A 17,329-nucleotide genomic window follows, 5' to 3' on the forward strand; every position below is an offset into this window, starting at 1 on the left:
CACTCAAACACCTCTTCATGAAATTGTATGGGTGAATCGGCAAACTGTTGTCAGGTATCGTGACGAGGGCTTGTGACCTCATTTGCGGTTGTTGCGAGGTGCCGTGGGCCCAGAACTCGTACTGATGGACGATAATGCTCGACCTAATAGAGTACGGGTGGTTGATGATTTCTTGGAAATGGAAGAGGCTGCACGCATAGCGTGGCTTGCTCGCTCTCCAGATTTGAATTCCATACAGCATGCACTAAGCTTGTATCACGTCAGCGTCCACCGACCACTCTCCAAAACTGCCAGCAGCTGTGCAGGAAGAACAGGCGTTACTGCCTCAACGTGAGGTTGATGACATCATTCACAGCATGACCCGTCGTTGTCAGGCTGTGTTGCTGCCAGGGGTGGTCACACCCCATACTGAGCACATTAACCAGTTGTCGGCATGTGTGTGCAAATCCGTTAAGTTAGAAGAAAGTAAGAACATTTTTGTCTAACGTTAGGCATATTACAGTCTGTATCTTTAACATTGTTTGTACTTTATTATCGCCTTCACAGTCAATAAAATTATTATCACCTGTTTGCATTGTTTTGTGGCAAAATAAACACAACCTTCCAAAATTTCCATTTTGAACACTAGAGTAGTTAATATGAACTGGTTACTTCATTTAACTTAACTCCGTCCGAACAGGCCTTGGAAGGCCCAACGCTACCGACCGTCCACCGTGTATCCTCAGCCCACAGGCGTCACTGGATCCGGATATGGAGGGGCAAGTGGTCAGCACACTGCTCTACCAGCAGTATGTCAGTTTCCCAGACCGGAGCCGCTACTTCTCAATCCAGTAGCTCCTCAGTTTGCCTCACAAGGGCTGAGTGCACCCCGCTTGCCAACAGCGCTCGGCAGGCCGGATGGTCACCCATCCTAGAGTTAGCCCCGCCAGACAGCGCGTAACTTCAGTGATCTGAGGGGAACCGTTGTTACGACTGCGGCAAGGCCGTTGACGGTTATTTCATTTGGCTCTGTAAAATTAACATCTTTTGCTATTATATTTCTCTACCGGTTGTTTGGACATACGTTTGGCCTGGTATACTTGTAATGACACTTCAGAATAAGTATTCCAGTTAGCACACTTCAGTGGAATGGCTGGCTATCAGTTCTACATAGCACACTCGCTAATGCGTACTGAGTTAGCTCGGATAATGTGCTGTTGGCGCAATAGTGTTAATGCCTTGTTGGAAACTGGATATGTTGAGCATACGTTTATGCATGCCCAGTGTAGCGCGACCCTGAAAGTGATGAAACGGTGCATACGAGTGCGTGACAATAAGTATGTATCAATCCGTAATGTGCTATTTTATTTATCGAGTAAGGTCATAATTTAACAACAATAAACATTTATGTGTATTTCTGGAGAAAGAGAGAGGGAAAGAGAGATAGAGAAAGAAAAAAGAGAGCAAGAGAGACCGAGAGGGATTGAAGGAGGCAGAGGGGCAGACGGAGGGAGGGAAAGATGATGAGAGGGAAAAACGTAGGGAGGATGGATGGAGAGTGGGATATAGAATGAGATGGAGGGAGAGAGACCGATAGGGACGGAGATTGAGAAGGAAGGAAGAAGGGAGAGGAGAGGGAGTGGGAGGTAAGAGGACAAAATAGGAGAGGGTGGGAGGGAGGGTGAGGGCAGGAGGGAGGTAGAGAGAACGAGAGGGGGATACAGAGAGACAGGGAGAGAGAGAGAGATAGAGAGTGAGAGAGAGAGGGAGAGAGAGACAGGAAGAGAGAGAGGGAAGGATGGAGGGAGAGATAGGGAATGGTGGGACAGAAACAGATAGAGACAGAGGTCAAGAGGGAGGTGGATAGTGAAAGTAAATCATTTTATTTGTCAGTTGGAAATGTGTTTTGAATGAGTTTTGTGTTCTGGCTTCTTCCAAAAATATAAATATTAAATTTCACCAAATATCGATGATTGTCACGTATGATACCTTGTTTCAAGGTCGCCACCAACAGTAGAATACTTTTTCTGGGTGGTTGTCAACTTACAGATCTGCCCACTTCCCGCAAATTTGGCATTAATTTTGCCACCAAATAGCGGTATGATTATTTGGATTAACATTTAAAGGGAGCTACCATTCATGCATCATACCAAGTGGAAATTCTATCCAAGACTTATGGATGTCGCTCTATCTTATCCTTCTCCTGTGACTGTATTAAGAATTGTGGTCCTCTCGTGATTCAAAACATTTGACTGAAAGGTTAGCTCTGTCACTCTGGGCACTATTTACCAGCTGATGATAAAAACAGAATATTTAGTCGTGATTATGATCACAAATGAAACTCATAAAAGGATTAATAAAGGTACATAAAATCACCTATGTTCTGCCATTGTTTCTATAAAAATAAATACTTTGTGTAGAGCAGTGGTTCCTAACCCATCTGACACCATTGCCCCTTAATGTAATCAGCTATTAACTGTGGTATCCTGTATAAATACCACCCCGTAGGTGTCAGACAGTTGACAACGCGATTGCAAGTTTCCGCAGACGCCGATAGCGGAATCCAGTGGACCCAATGGAGCACACCCGCTGAGTCACGCCTCCAGCAGTACGCTACTACAGAGGCACTCTACCGCCGCAATATAGGACGGCTGGTGGCAGCCAGACGTGCTAGAGAAGCCTCTCCGCTACGTGACGCTATGCAGACACTGCCTACTCGAGGCTCCAACACCATTGTTCGGGCTTACATTAGGGAGCCTCATCCTTGTTAGCACTGTGATAGCTGGACTCTGTTTCTCGCTGCTTTATTTGTGATGAGACTTCGTACTCTCCGCAAATCAATTTAAGTAAATCTTCGTTCTGTGTTAACTTGTTCGAAAATCATTTCTGCTCCTGTCGAGCTTACCTACGACGAGCTGCAACACTACTCTGTAGACCACCTTTTCTTACCGTCCGGCACGGTAGCTCAGCGTGTTCGGTCAGAGAGCGGGTTGGCCTCTGTAATAATAATAATAAAAAAAAACTGAGTGAAACGATCAACAAACGAACTTGACTGGATGTCATGTGACGTCCGCAACGAACAAACACAACGATATAAGAAAAAAAAGCCAGCTCGGTAGTACAGCGTGTTCGGTCTGAGGGTTAGTTGCCCTCTGTAATAAAAAAACTGAGTTAATGGATCAACATCGAACTTATACGGATGTATTACGAGTTCCGCTCCGAGCAGATACAACGAACAAAAGCGACCAGATGAGATAAAAAAGCCGGCACGGTAGATCAGCGTGTTCGGTCAAAGGGTTGCGTGCTCTCTGTAATAAAAAAAAAAAAAACTGAGTCAAGGAACCAACGATCAATTTGAACGGATGTCTTGTGACGTCCGCCCCGACCAAACGCAACGAACTATATCGAACAAAATGAGAAAAAAAAAGTTGTCAGCGTGGCAGAATGTCAAGCCTAAGGGCCCGGGTTCGATTCCCGGCTGGGTTGGACATTTTCTCCGCTCAGGGAGTGGGGGTTGTGTTGTCATAATCATCATCATTTCATCCCCATCAAAGCGCAAGTCGACGAAGTGGCGTCAACTCGGAAGACCTGCACCAGGCGAACGGTCTACGCGACGGGAGGCCCTAGCCACACGACATTCTTTTATTTCCTTACCATTGTGTACGAAGTCGTACGCAACATTAACTGGTATCCCCCTGCATCCTCCCTCCCCTAAAGAATATCAAAATAAGCACCCAATTGAATTTTAGAATAAAAAGATTGTTTTTGAACACTTATTTTTAAACTGTCGAAATGTAAACACTATTTAATTTTTCTAAGTGTTTCTTTGAAAGATACAGTGTGATACAGAGTGATGTAGCAGTTCTCAACTTCTTCTACCTCAACTCCTTCTCAGAAAAGGAAACTAACCATCCACAATGAGGCTAGGCACTTGTTGCAAAGCATGCTCGCTCTCCACCGCTGTTGTCCTTAGTCAGAATTGGTTCACATATACCCTGCATCCTGATTTCGAATCAATCCAGTTGAAATATGTGGACTCATTGCTCGTAAATCACTTCATTAGAGGATTCTTGATCCTGAATTGACAGATATCGGAAGACTTCACTTTGCCAGTGCCATGGATCCTTCCACTGCCACTAATGACAATAGCAAACATCGTGTATGTGTAGTGAGTTGACTATGTGAGGAAGGAAAAAAATGTACTTAATGGTGACTTATGTTGTCAGTATTACAATCTAATGAAGTAGTGATAATAGTAACGATTACATGATTGTGTGGTGCCTATTTTTTTGGACACGGACGGAAGAACAGACACCACACAAAATCCGCAGCTGCTATACATTGTATGTTAATTGAAGTTGGGGGGGGGGGGGTGAGAGTAAAAGAAAGAGAAAGGATTACTAATGTCACCTGCATCGTGACGTTACGCGGAATCGATGGCAGTGAGTGAAACACATGCGGGACACCGTGTTTATCGCAACTAGACGGGCTATCTCGACACGTCTCACGGCCGACCCACGCTCCCTCCAAGCGCCACCTATCCGCTATCTACTCTGAGGTTCCAACGGGAGGTCGGGCGAACTTGTGCAACCGCTATGAAGAAGGTGGATCCACTGCTCATCTAGGAGAGCCAATTATATGAATGCGTGACGTCTGTTTATTAGGACACACGTTTCCACTCGTAGCCGCTGATTCCGCGTAACGACACGATGCAGCTATCAGTAATTCTTTCTGTTTCCTTTACTTTCTCCCCCCTCCGCCTTCAGTTTACATATAATACACTCCTGGAAATGGAAAAAAGAACACATTGACACTGGTGTGTCAGACCCACCATACTTGCTCCGGTCACTGCGAGAGGGCTGTACAAGCAATGATCACACGCACGGCACAGCGGACACACCAGGAACCGCGGTGTTGGCCGTCGAATGGCGCTAGCTGCGCGGCATTTGTGCACCGCCGCCGTCAGTGTCATCCAGTTTGCCGTGGCATACGGAGCTCCATCGCAGTCTTTAACACTGGTAGCATGCCGCGACAGCGTGGACGTGAACCGTATGTGCAGTTGACGGACTTAGAGCGAGGGCGTATAGTGGGCATGCGGGAGGCCGGGTGGACGTACCGCCGAATTGTTCAACACGTGGGGCGTGAGGTCTCCACAGTACATCGATGTTGTCGCCAGTGGTCGGCGGAAGGTGAATGTGCCCGTCGACCTGGGACCGGACTGCAGCGACGCACGGATGCACGCCAAGACCGTAGGATCCTACGCAGTGCCGTAGGGGACCGCACCGCCACTTCGCAGCAAATTAGGGACACTGTTGCTCCTGGGGTATCGGCGAGGACCATTCGCAACCGTCTCCATGAAGCTGGGCTACGGTCCCGCAGACCGTTAGGCCGTCTTCCGCTCACGCCCCAACATCGTGCAGCCCGCCTCCAGTGGTGTCGCGACAGGCGTGAATGGAGGGACGAATGGAGACGTGTCATCTTCAGCGATGAGAGTCGCTTCTGCCTTGGTGCCAATGATGGTCGTATGCGTGTTTGGCGCCGTGCAGGTGAGCGCCACAATCAGGACTGCAATACGACCGAGGCACACAGGGCCAACACCCGGCATCATGGTGTGGGGAGCGATCTCCTACACTGGCCGTACACTTCTGGTGATCGTCGAGGGGACACTGAATAGTGCACGGTACATCCAAACCGTCATCGAACCCATCGTTCTACCATTCCTAGACCGGCAAGGGAACTTGCTGTTCCAACAGAATGCACGTCCGCATGTATCCCGTGCCACCCAACGTGCTCTAGAAGGTGTAAGTCAACTATCCTGGCCAGCAAGATCTCCGGATCTGTCCCCCATTGAGCATGTTTGGGAGTGGATGAAGCGTCGTCTCACGCGGTCTGCACGTCCAGCACGAACGCTGGTCCAACTGAGGCGCCAGGTGGAAATGTCATGGCAAGCCGTTCCACAGGACTACATCCAGCATCTCTACGATCGTCTCCATGGGAGAATAGCAGCCTGCATTGCTGCGAAAGGTGGATATACACTGTACTAGTGCCGACATTGTACATGCTCTGTCGCCTGTGTCTATGTGCCTGTGGTTCTGTCAGTGTGATGATGTGATGTATCTCACCCCAGGAATGTGTCAATAAAGTTTCCCCTTCCTGGGACAATGAATTCACGGTGTTCTTATTTCAATTTCCAGGAGTGTAGTACCGATATTTTAAAATATCTTAGTGTCGTTGCCCCTTTGTTTTTACCCATCATGAAATTTAATTTTATCCACTAGTGGGTTGTTATCCCACTATGCGAATCACTGTTGTAAAATAAGATGTTATTGCATCTAATATCAGTCGAATATCTGTAAACATTTACCCAATGCCGTTTCAGAAGAATCAGAGCAGTATTTAGATTTAATTTACTACACTTGCGTATGGGTTACCTCGAGAAAATAGCAGCATGATGTATGTAAGGAACGTAACTTTTTACGTGTTTCGTTTGCAGCGTTGCTGTTGTTTCAGATGCTCACCGACCTTGGCTTCGGGGAGCCAGTGGACTCGACAGTGAGGGTGGTGGCCAACCACACGGACGCCGCACCCGTCTACTACTACCTGTTCGACTACAGGGGGGAAGAGCTGGGGAACACTACATACGGTCAGTCACTGCAGTGTGTGCAACTCCAACATACATGTACAGTTGTAGCTCAATATGTTATATCGAGCAGCGGTCTTTTAAGCCCCGGTTACACCTGAGCCAACTGAAGCGAACACATGCGAACGAGCATCCACAATCAATTCGCCAGCGGTAACCACCATTCGCTTGTCTCCGTAAGCAAACGTTTGCACTGCGGCGAACGGGAGAGACACACATGAGGACAACGCGACTAGTTACAGCCATGATGCGAAAGTGCTCTATTCACATTCGATTTGTGTTGTCGTCCGAAGAGCGGGGTGCCAAAGCAAGGTTGGCACCTCGCAACGAAACCACAGCCGAGTATAAGAAACGCTAGCGTACTCACGTCTCCTAAACCAACTGTGTTTGTTATCTTTATGTGGACTTTTTCTAACTGTCCCACATGAACGTCTCCGTGTAAGTGTATATTTTAACCCCCACTGTCTGCCCTTATTATGTTCTTATTTTTTTCGCCTTTTATATGTACCATTTTCATCTTTTGAATAAACGTATTCCTCGGCATTGTGCCGCTGCCAGCCCTTCCCTCCCGATATGGGGTAGGGTAATGAAATCACAATAACTGAGTAAAAAAACCACGCCTCCTAGAGCTTTTCTACGCCACCGCAATCGCTTGTCTACCTTCGGCTGAGTAGAGGACCTCTCGACTCAGTTCACTGCCAACGATCAAGGCGCCAGCATCGTCTTAGAAAGGCCGCCAGTGGTGTAAATGTCTTAGCCAGGACTTCAGTGTGAGCATTATCTCAGTTATACCTCAAGTAAAGAGTCTTTTACATTTGTCTGTATCAAATGACACTTTAATATCCAGCTGCACAAAGTTAATTAAATCTTCGTACCCACATTTTAGTAACGCGAACTAATATTTTATACACGGAATTTATTCGCAGTTGCGAATATGAACTATTGAAGTGTCTGTGTTGTTAGATCTACGATGCAATGTTCCGGATTCGGACACGCTTACATGTCCGAAGGAACAGTGTGTAATCTTACCCTCCCACACATCACTATTAACATTCTCACTCTTTGCACAAATTTTGAAAGCTTAGAGAGGCGTAATATACACAAAAGACTAACTTTTTACTTATTCCATTATCTCGTTGTTGTTTTCGATGGCTCGAAGACTTTCTAGGGGTACATTCTTGCAGCCGAAATTTCGATTTTGTAGGCTGTTGATGACTAAAAAAACTGATGAAGATTTGCCTGTATTATACTTGACTTTTATTCTTTGTCACATCTTTCAACATCACACAGTTTTTACATTTTCAACATTAAAAAAAAATACGTTCTGCGGTACTCACACTATTCCAAAGAGTGAACAAAGCGAAAGAATTCACAAACTTTCTTTACCAAAGAAGAATCTTCGCCAAAATATATCATTATTTCGTAAATAATCCAGAAATAAATTTAGTAATTAGAGTTAGATTGTACACATAATAATAGGAATTTCAAGTATACCACAAATTTCGTAATTTAAATTAGTTTTAAGAGTAATTATACCTGTTAGTACATATCGATTGCAACACACTAATTTCTTTTTTTAATACATTTCAGCCTGTAATATAATACATCGTACACAAAATCATATGAATTCTTTTAGTGAAACAGCTGAGATAATTTTAACCTACGCAAGAATCGATAGTATACATGGTATCGGTATGAAAAAGGTAATGCTAGAGCAGGGTGATTCATTATAACTGTATCGTTCTTCTGAACAACACTCTGAAATATCGTAATACGTCACAGTTGCGATCAATCTCCTCCCTGAAGAAACCAAAGAACACTCCGCTGTGCTGGCGAGTAGATTTTAGTACGTCACAACAGGATTGGTTTGCAAGAAGAGCTCGTTGATTATAACGAAGCAAGCAAAACATTGGAGGAAAAGTATATTGTAGACCTTGAAGGCTTTTTTTTAAGGGACCGAAGGCGTCTTAATAGCGGGGCGAGAGATCAGGGATGTTCGATTATCTCCCAGTGGAATTGGCGTCACTTCTGCGTTACATTTGCGATATGTGGACGTGCATCATCACGAAGGAGCATCCCGATTTCGAAAGCCACGTTGCCCATACTCTTTCTTCGTTCTCCGATGGATGTCTGCCGGTGTTTGTGCTTCAGCAGCCAACAGAAGAGTAACAGCACGTTGGTCCTATTTGGATGTATATGATACTAATGTCGCCGTAGTTCACCATTCCGACTTTACCACGTTGAAAAAAAATGGTTCAAATGGCTCTGAGCACTATGGGACTTAACATCTATGGTCATCAGTCCCCTAGAACTTAGAACTACTTCAACCTAACTAACCAAAGGACATCACACAACGCCCAGTCATTACGAGGCAGAGAAATCACGCACGTTCGAAAGACACGAAAGCCAAATTCCCTTTCCTTCATGTCGGTGCTTGTAGACCCGCATCGGAGTTTCGCTACGGTTCATATACGCTACAGGAACAGCCTGAAACAGAAATTTCGTGACCGCCCCTTATAGATGTCACGAATTGACGAGACACTGCTGAAGATAGACAGTGCTCGTTCATAATCATAAGACGTCGGTTACGTTTCATCAGGAGATCCACTGCAGTCGTGATGATATATACTTTCCAGATATTCTTGTTCATATTTATGTGTGCCCTCATCCCTAAATGTTAAAGCAACACTTTCGTACACTGGTCGCTTTCTTAAGAACAGCACCACAGAGCGCTAGAGGTCTACAATGAATAGACAATGCCCAATGCCTTCCTTCTGTGATCTTCTGTTTACTGGATACGACCTTGCAAACGGCACGGTTGCTGTCACACGTCACAGCGTTGCTCCAATAACTAAAAGAACTAGTCTACGCTACGAAATTATGTAGACATGTTCATCTTATAACAACAGAGGTCGAATCACAAGCTTCACGAAATAATTGTTGTACAAGGCTCCAATAAAGGCTTTATTTCAATATCTCAGTGTGATTGTGTGCAAAACAAACAAAACTAATGAATGTTAATTTGCAATTAACGGCAGATGATACGAATACTTTCAATCGCATAGTGCCTATGAAGTGAAATAAACAAGGGAATTCTATCCAAATTCTCTTTGTAATAGGATGTGCTGCTATAGTATATAGGGTAAGGAATATTGCAATAAAATCGTAAAAAATGGATATTAGAAGTATGGAGATTCTGAAAGAAGAACAGGATCTCTTGCCGTTATTTGGCACCATTCTGTATTACATATACAGTGTGGTCAGAGCCTGAAGAACTTGTGAGGGTTGTGCTGAGAAATATAATTCTTAAGGAAAAAAATCGTTAAGCTGCTCCGTTTCCCATTTCATTACTGTTGAAATTAGCTAGTCAGGTCGTTACTCGCTCAAATTCAAGCAAGCTGCCAGAGACAGTGTTGTCAAACATGTTTTTCCTTTGCTTTAATCAAACGGAACGAACGCAGTTTTTTTCACTTCCGGAAAAGACACATTTGAAGAAGTGCTAACTCATGGGTCAACAGAAGTACGGGCGTTACCGCACTTCAGCGGGTGCACGTGCTTGAGTTTGTGCGCGCAACGTCCTCACTGGCTGTCTCAGTGCTAATTAAATCGCAAGCGGCGGAACGCATCGGATTTTTTCCTAACAATTATTTCTCAGAAAAACTTACCCTGCAACACTTATATATCAAAATTTTGTGAGTACACGAGCGTCAAACTCCCACTGTTAATCCCACCCTCATTACGTTGTATTATGTTTTGCAAGTACTTGAATCTGCCTTAACACTGAAATTGCAATATTAAAATAAAATTCTAACAGCTAGAAACATGATGACATCATTTAAAGACCCTTACAAGCTTTTCATATTGTTTCTGATCACCCTGGATATATTTTCTTTTTCTGTTTATCTGTGAAGCAATGTGAAATAAGAAGTCACTCCATCTCCTATTTATGACTCAGTAATTAGTGAAGTTACGGAAAGTCTGCCTTTTAGAAACGACTTCTGATTCTGTGACTGTTCATATTAAAACCTGTACCATATATGCGATAATATGATAACGTGCCAGAAAGACCAAATCAATGACATTTCATTCGTACATTTTTCCTGTAAACATGATTGCTATGGTACATCAAAATATAAAGAAATATGGTCCCAACGAAATCATACTCTAACGTTTACTTATGCGTACCAACATACAAAGAAAATTTATAGAGAATCTCAGAATTGTTTCCTCATATTAGAAATACACATTGTTGAGAGTTAATTTTGGAGTACATACATATTTAACTACTTCTAACCAGATTTTATGAAATCAAACTCACGTGCATCTAACTTTCTACCTTTTAGGAACACCTCACGCGACCCAGAGCAGTGTCGTCTTCTACCTTCAATATCTTCCCATTCTAGCAGATCCTGAATCGACCTTCGGACGCTTAAGATCGACTATGACGAGACTTTGGACAAACTTCATCAAGTATGAGTAAGTAAGAATTATTTTTTTCTGATAAATTCTGAATTGGATGTTTTCCAACTACGTAAATTTTTCTGTTCTTTACTGTGAATGGCACTTCGCCAAATTGACTTCACTACATTTGAAAGAAGTAGAAATCACTGTCGAAAATTGTGAATCTGCACAGGAATTGTGATACTATTTTTGCACAATACTGTACGACGTACAGATTTCCCACTTTACTTACAGGGCCTAACACTCTTGCGCAAGGAAATTGAACGCAACAGGGGCACTCCTAATATTGCTTCTATCAGAAACGACCATGTTCACGTAAAAGAATTAACACCAAAAATAATTGTTGTTTAAAGCTGAAGCCGAATCTGTTGATAAAATGGCAAAAGGGAGAGGAAATCTAGCATGCAACTAATGAAATAAATATAGCATTCACGGTCTTACAATAACTATTAACAAAAATTTTGATTCCTACAAAACTTTGACTATTACACTCACTTAAGTTAAAAGCATTACTGATATTTACCAAAAAACGTGAGCAAGCTCCCACATCGGTTTCGGAGTGATATAGTGATATAGTGATATAGTGATATAGTAAGACGAGTTGTACGATTTAAACAAACTAACCAAAACGTATCTTTCAGTTTTAATGTTTTCACGCTGTTTGAAGTTTCATCCATGAAAATCATACTGTTCTTTCCTGATTCCTTGAAGTCACCTGGATTAATGGCGAACAATATATGACAACCATATTTTCTCTGCGTAATGCATAAAACAACTCGTAATTCGTCATGAAATTAGGATAAGCATTCACAGACACATTTATATATATAAAAATGAAGAAAAAATTGAAATTTTCGCTTCAATACAGGAAGTTCGAGAATGTGTAACACTGTTGAATGACAAAAAACCGTAAACTATGTCAGAAAAAAAGTTTTCACATTGATTACATATTACAATGAAAAATAATTAACGCAAAAATTACCAAACGAATTATTTAAATTATTTCGAACAAAGTTACGTTATGGTCACGAAATGTGTGGGTATCAACACCCCAAGGAAAGGAATGCTTTTAATGACGTCCTTTATGTCTCCGACTGAAAGCTTTTGTGTCGATTTTGAGCGGCAGAGTGTCTCAAATGCCTCCCTTGGCAACCCATGAGAAAATTGGGTGTTCTAAAGCTGGTTGTCGCGATTCTGACCTCCACCGAAGAGGCATCAAAAGAAGCGGTGGCCTTGAGCAGAACTGTGGTGACATTTGGTGGCAGTGGGGCATAATGAACCCACCTTACACCCAGTATGAACTTGGGAGCTGGAGCCTTTTTCTCGCATGTGACAAGACCTTGCTGTTCGCAGAGCCGTCGGAGACTGGTTTCGCATGGAGCACACTTCTGTTGTAGATGGCTTTGAGCCAAATCCCAAACTTGTGCGTCGCAGTGGGAGACAATTACGGTGTTTCGAAGAAGTGAGACTTCCTTACGCAGTGTAGTTCACAGCACGTTCTCAGTGTCAAAAATGATTCACTTAATAGACTCCTGTGTTCGAACAGTGTAACTTTAAAATCACATTTTGAAATATTAATCTACGCTTTGAAGCAGTTCACTACAGGTGTGCTATAACTTCACGATCCGCGCTATCCATCGTTAGCAGTTCACTTACCACTATCGGACGCAAATCAGCGGTCCCTTTATTTACGAGAATTACATGACTTGTGCGAAGAAATCTAATACCACATGCCTCCACAAACATACCAACGAACTGAGGGATCCCTGATACGCAGATTTAGTGATATATTTCGTTCCAAAGACGGAAGAACAAGCTATTATGCTTTGGCTCATCAGAGTACGTCCATTCACAATATGTACTGTACACCGAAAACCTTTCTAAACCTGCAGCTACAAAACAGGCCATTTGTTCGCTTGCTAGTCAACAACAACCAACTTCAGCTACTATTCACACTCACTCTGCTGTTTGATTAACATTGCTACCTATCGACACGTTACTAACCTCTTTCTCTGACACGATATTAAGAAAATTACAACTTGTTGAACTATTTCAAACTGACTGCCATCAGATACGTTTATGTTTTCAGGAAGAACAAAATGTATATGTTGACTTCTCAAACGTAACATAGATAAACAATCCACTCCATTACATTTCAAAAGCTCTTTTTCTAATATTTAGTGAGTCAGTTGAAGCTACATCACACTATAGCGTTTCTTGCCTCGTTTTAAACCACAGAAAACACAAGCGCCATAGATGTTGATCAGCCGGCAGCAAAGAATCTGTGGCTTCGCGGTCAGTCCAAGGAGTATCGATGTGTCATTATTCTCTACATAGTATTGACGTCTTTGCGACTTTACAAACGGACGAGCAGGATTTCGTGAAAGTCAAGGATGAAACATCTATTTTTGTCAGTTAAATTTTTCGCCAAATGAATTCCAAAGGACTCTTTCACCACCGCGTCCCAAAAAGGTAAATTCGACGCTAGAATGTCACGTTCATACCTCACAGACAGACTGGTATCGCTTCAGTGCTCTGGCACAACAGATTTATTGGTCTGTAGAAATCGGATGTATCCATCGTGGTCCCTACATCTTTTCCGCATTGCACGAGTCGTCTGTCCTATGTGGGAAAGGTCATACCCGCAGGGCGGGCTTTACAAGATCCCCGATCTTGTAAACAGACAAGAACAGCGATCATGAAATAATTTTGAACCATTTAGGTAATTCTGTACAGTTATAGCTCGCTTACACATGATTTCACACGAGATGAAAATACTTTTAACAGAAATAGGTGACGTAGAACGAATTCACTTAATTTTTGAAACTACTAAATGCGGGAGACAAATTTTGGCCTTGAATGATAACGATGCATGAAATAGGTGGTCTTCGAAAGAAAGCGGAGTTTTGTGTATGGAGGTGAAACGAGAAACGACGCGAGAAAAATGCTGCCAATGTGCGTGTGTTTCATGAAATATACGAAACCTCTGGTAGTTAAGTTCTGTGATTCATGTCCTCACATTTTTTTTCAAAGTCGGGAGCGGTTCAATTGGCTGCGGTTGGCACCACTGGTGTAGCACGTATGCGCCTCATTGAACAGCAAGTTTAAAGAGGGGCTAGTTTGGATAGGAAAACAAAAACACTTTCAGCGACGGCGCTTCGTGTTCGGTGCTGTATGGACTGGTTGTCGTTCTCGAACAAGAAACCTAATGCAGTGGTTGAAGTAGATAGATGTACAGGTACTGCAGTGTCGAACCATGACTGTTGGCGGAACTTTAGAGTCACGTTATGTAGGTCATTTCGTGTTCAGTGCTGCGTATACCCTCTTATAACGGCATGTTTCGTACGCGAATCTCTGTGGAAGCGGCGTGTTCAGTACGAGCAGAAATATCGATGTCGCGGTATGACAAAACCATTTCCGAAAGCCTGTAGCTTTCCACCTCTCGACCACAATGCAAAATTAATAGTATTTTAGGATCTGTCTTAGCACAGTAAGTCGTGATTGTGCATCCTTCTGCATGTTCTGCTATTCCTTGTACGTTATACAATATTTCGAGAAAATGGAAACTGCTTTATTTTGAGTACCCATAGTCGAAATACCTTAAATCTACACTTGTTTTGCTCATTACTTGAAAATACTCACAAGACCACTAAATGTTTCTTTCCAAACAAAACTGTTAATTACGCGATGTCTCAAGCATTATCAGGTTACAGTCTTGCACCTACGCAAAACTGACTACTCGAAGCTAACTAACGGCTCTGTTCAGGTTTTCTAATGTCTGAAAAGCAAAGACTGTAGGTTGGGTGCACCTCAACATAGATGCTATCTGAATAGGTTATCGTACTAACAAATATAAATTTACTATTTTCAAACTTGATTTTTTAGCGTTACGTCAATTATACACAACAGGAGAATAAATGATTTTATACCTAAAAATGTCTTAGAATTAGCGTTAAAATTAAGAAATTATCGTTCTGACAGTCATATCCAGACTAAAGTTACCGTCATCATGGTGGAAACTTCTACTTTTTTTTTTCTTTTTTTTTTTTTGGCCATCAGTCTACTGACTGGTTTGATGCGGCCCACCACGAATTCCTTCCTTTCCTGTGCTAACCTCTTCATCTCAGAGTAGCACTTATAACCTACGTCCTCAATTATTTACTTCATGTATTCCAATCTCTGTCTTCCTCTACAGTTTTTTCCCTCTACAGCTCCCTCTAGTACCATGGAAGTCATTCCCTGATGTGTTAGCAGATGTCCTATCATCCTGTCCCTTCTCCTTATCAGTGTTTTCCACATATTCCTTTCCTCTCCGATTCTGCGTAGAACCTCCTCATTCCTTACCTTATCAGTCGAACTAATTTTCAACATTCGTCTATAGCGCCACATCTCAAATGCTTCGATTCTCTTCTGTTCCGGTTTTCCCAGAGTCCACGTTTCACTACCATACAATGCTGTACTCCAGACGTACATCCTCAGAAATTTCTTCCTCAAATTAAGGCCGGTATTTGATATTAGTAGACTTCTCTTGGCCAGAAATGCCTTTCTTGCCATAGCGAGTCTGCTTTTGATGTTCTCCTTCCTCCGTCCGTCATTGGTTATTTTACTGCCTAGGTAGCAGAATTCCTTAACTTCATTGACTTCGTGACCATCAATCCTGATGTTAAGTTTCTCGCTGTTCTCATTTCTACTATTTCTCATTGCCTTCGTCTTTCTCCGGTTTGCTCTCAAACCATACTGTGTACTCATTAGACTGTTCATTCCGTTCAGCAGGTCATTTAATTCTTCTTCACTTTCATTCAGGATAGCAAATGTGTTCAGCGAATCGTATCATTGATATCCTTTCACCTTGTATTTTAATTCCACTCCTGAATCTTTCTTTTATTTCCATCATTGCTTCCTCAATGTACAGATTGAAGAGTAGGGGCGAAAGACTACAGCCTTGTCTTACACCCTTCTTAATACGAGCACTTCGTTCTTGATCGTCCACTCTTATTATTCCCTCTTGGTTGTTGTACATATTGTATATGACCCGTCTCTCCCTATAGCTTACCCCTACTTTTTTCAGAATCTCGAACAGCTTGCACCAATTTAAATTGTCGAACGCTTTTTCCAGGTCGACAAACCCTATGAACGTGTCTTGATTTTTCTTTAGCCTTGCTTCCATTATTAGCCGTAACGTCAGAATTGCCTCTCTCGTGCCTTTACTTTTCCTAAAGCCAAACTGATCGTCACCTAGCGCATTCTCAGTTTTCTTTTCCATTCTTCTGTATATTATTCTTGTAAGCAACTTCGATGCATGAGCTGTTAAGCTGATTGTGCGATATTTCTCGCACTTGTCAGCTCTTGACGTCTTCGGAATTGTGTGGATGATGCTTTTCCGAAAGTCAGATGGTATGTCGCCAGACTCATATATTCTACACACCAACGTGAATAGTCGTTTTGTTGCCACTTCCCCAAATGATTTTAGAAATTGGCAGTCCCCTCCCGGAGATCCGAATGGGGAACTATTCCGGAATCTTTTGCCAATGGAGAGATCATCATGACACTTCTTCAATTACAGGCCACATGACCTGTGGGTACACGTTACGTGTCTTCAGTGCAGTGGTTTCCATTGCCTTCTGCATCCTCATGTCGTTGATCATTGCTGATTCTTCCGCCTTTATGGGCAATTTCCCACCCCTAGGACAAGAGAGTGCCCTGAACCTCTATCCGCTCCTCCGCCCGCTTTGACAAGGCCGTTGGCAGAATGAGGCTGACTTCTTATGCCGGAAGTCTTCGGCCGCCAATGCTGACTATTTATCAAAATTTAGGCGGTGACTGGGATCGAACCCGGGACCGAAGACGGTTTGATTATGAATCAAAGACGCTACTCTTTTTTTTTTTAAGTCTGATTTTGTTCGCTTTTGTTCGTTGCTTCTGCTCGGGGCGGACGTCGTAGGACATCCGTTGAAGGCCGTTGTTAATCGATTAACTCAGTTTTTTTATTACAGAGGACAGCTATCCCTCTGACCGAACACGCTGAGCTACCGTGCCGGTTATAAATCTCATTTTGTTCGTTTTTTTTTTTTTTTGTTCGTTGAACCTGATCGGGGCGGACGGTCGTAAGACACCCTTTTAAGTTCGTTGTTGATCTATTAACTCAGTTTTTTTTTATTACAGAGGGCAGCTAACCCTCTGACCGAACACGCTGAGCTACGGTGCCGGTTCTACTTACATTTATACAATTCACGAAGCAGTATAACATTG

General features: G+C 43.0%; 1 protein-coding gene across 1 annotated transcript in view; it reads left to right on the plus strand.

Moving 5' to 3' along the window:
* The window catches only part of LOC126281837 (carboxylesterase 4A-like), a 116,715-nt gene that overhangs the window by 89,008 nt on the left and 10,378 nt on the right, over positions 1-17,329 (plus strand). The window contains exon 6 of the mRNA XM_049981088.1: positions 10,963-11,095. Within this exon, the coding sequence (XP_049837045.1) occupies positions 10,963-11,022 (60 nt within the window). The 3' untranslated portion in view covers positions 11,023-11,095. The remainder of the gene's footprint in view (positions 1-10,962; positions 11,096-17,329) is intronic.

Source organism: Schistocerca gregaria, chromosome 7 (assembly GCF_023897955.1).
Source record: "Schistocerca gregaria isolate iqSchGreg1 chromosome 7, iqSchGreg1.2, whole genome shotgun sequence".
Taxonomy (NCBI): Eukaryota; Metazoa; Arthropoda; class Insecta; order Orthoptera; family Acrididae; genus Schistocerca; species Schistocerca gregaria.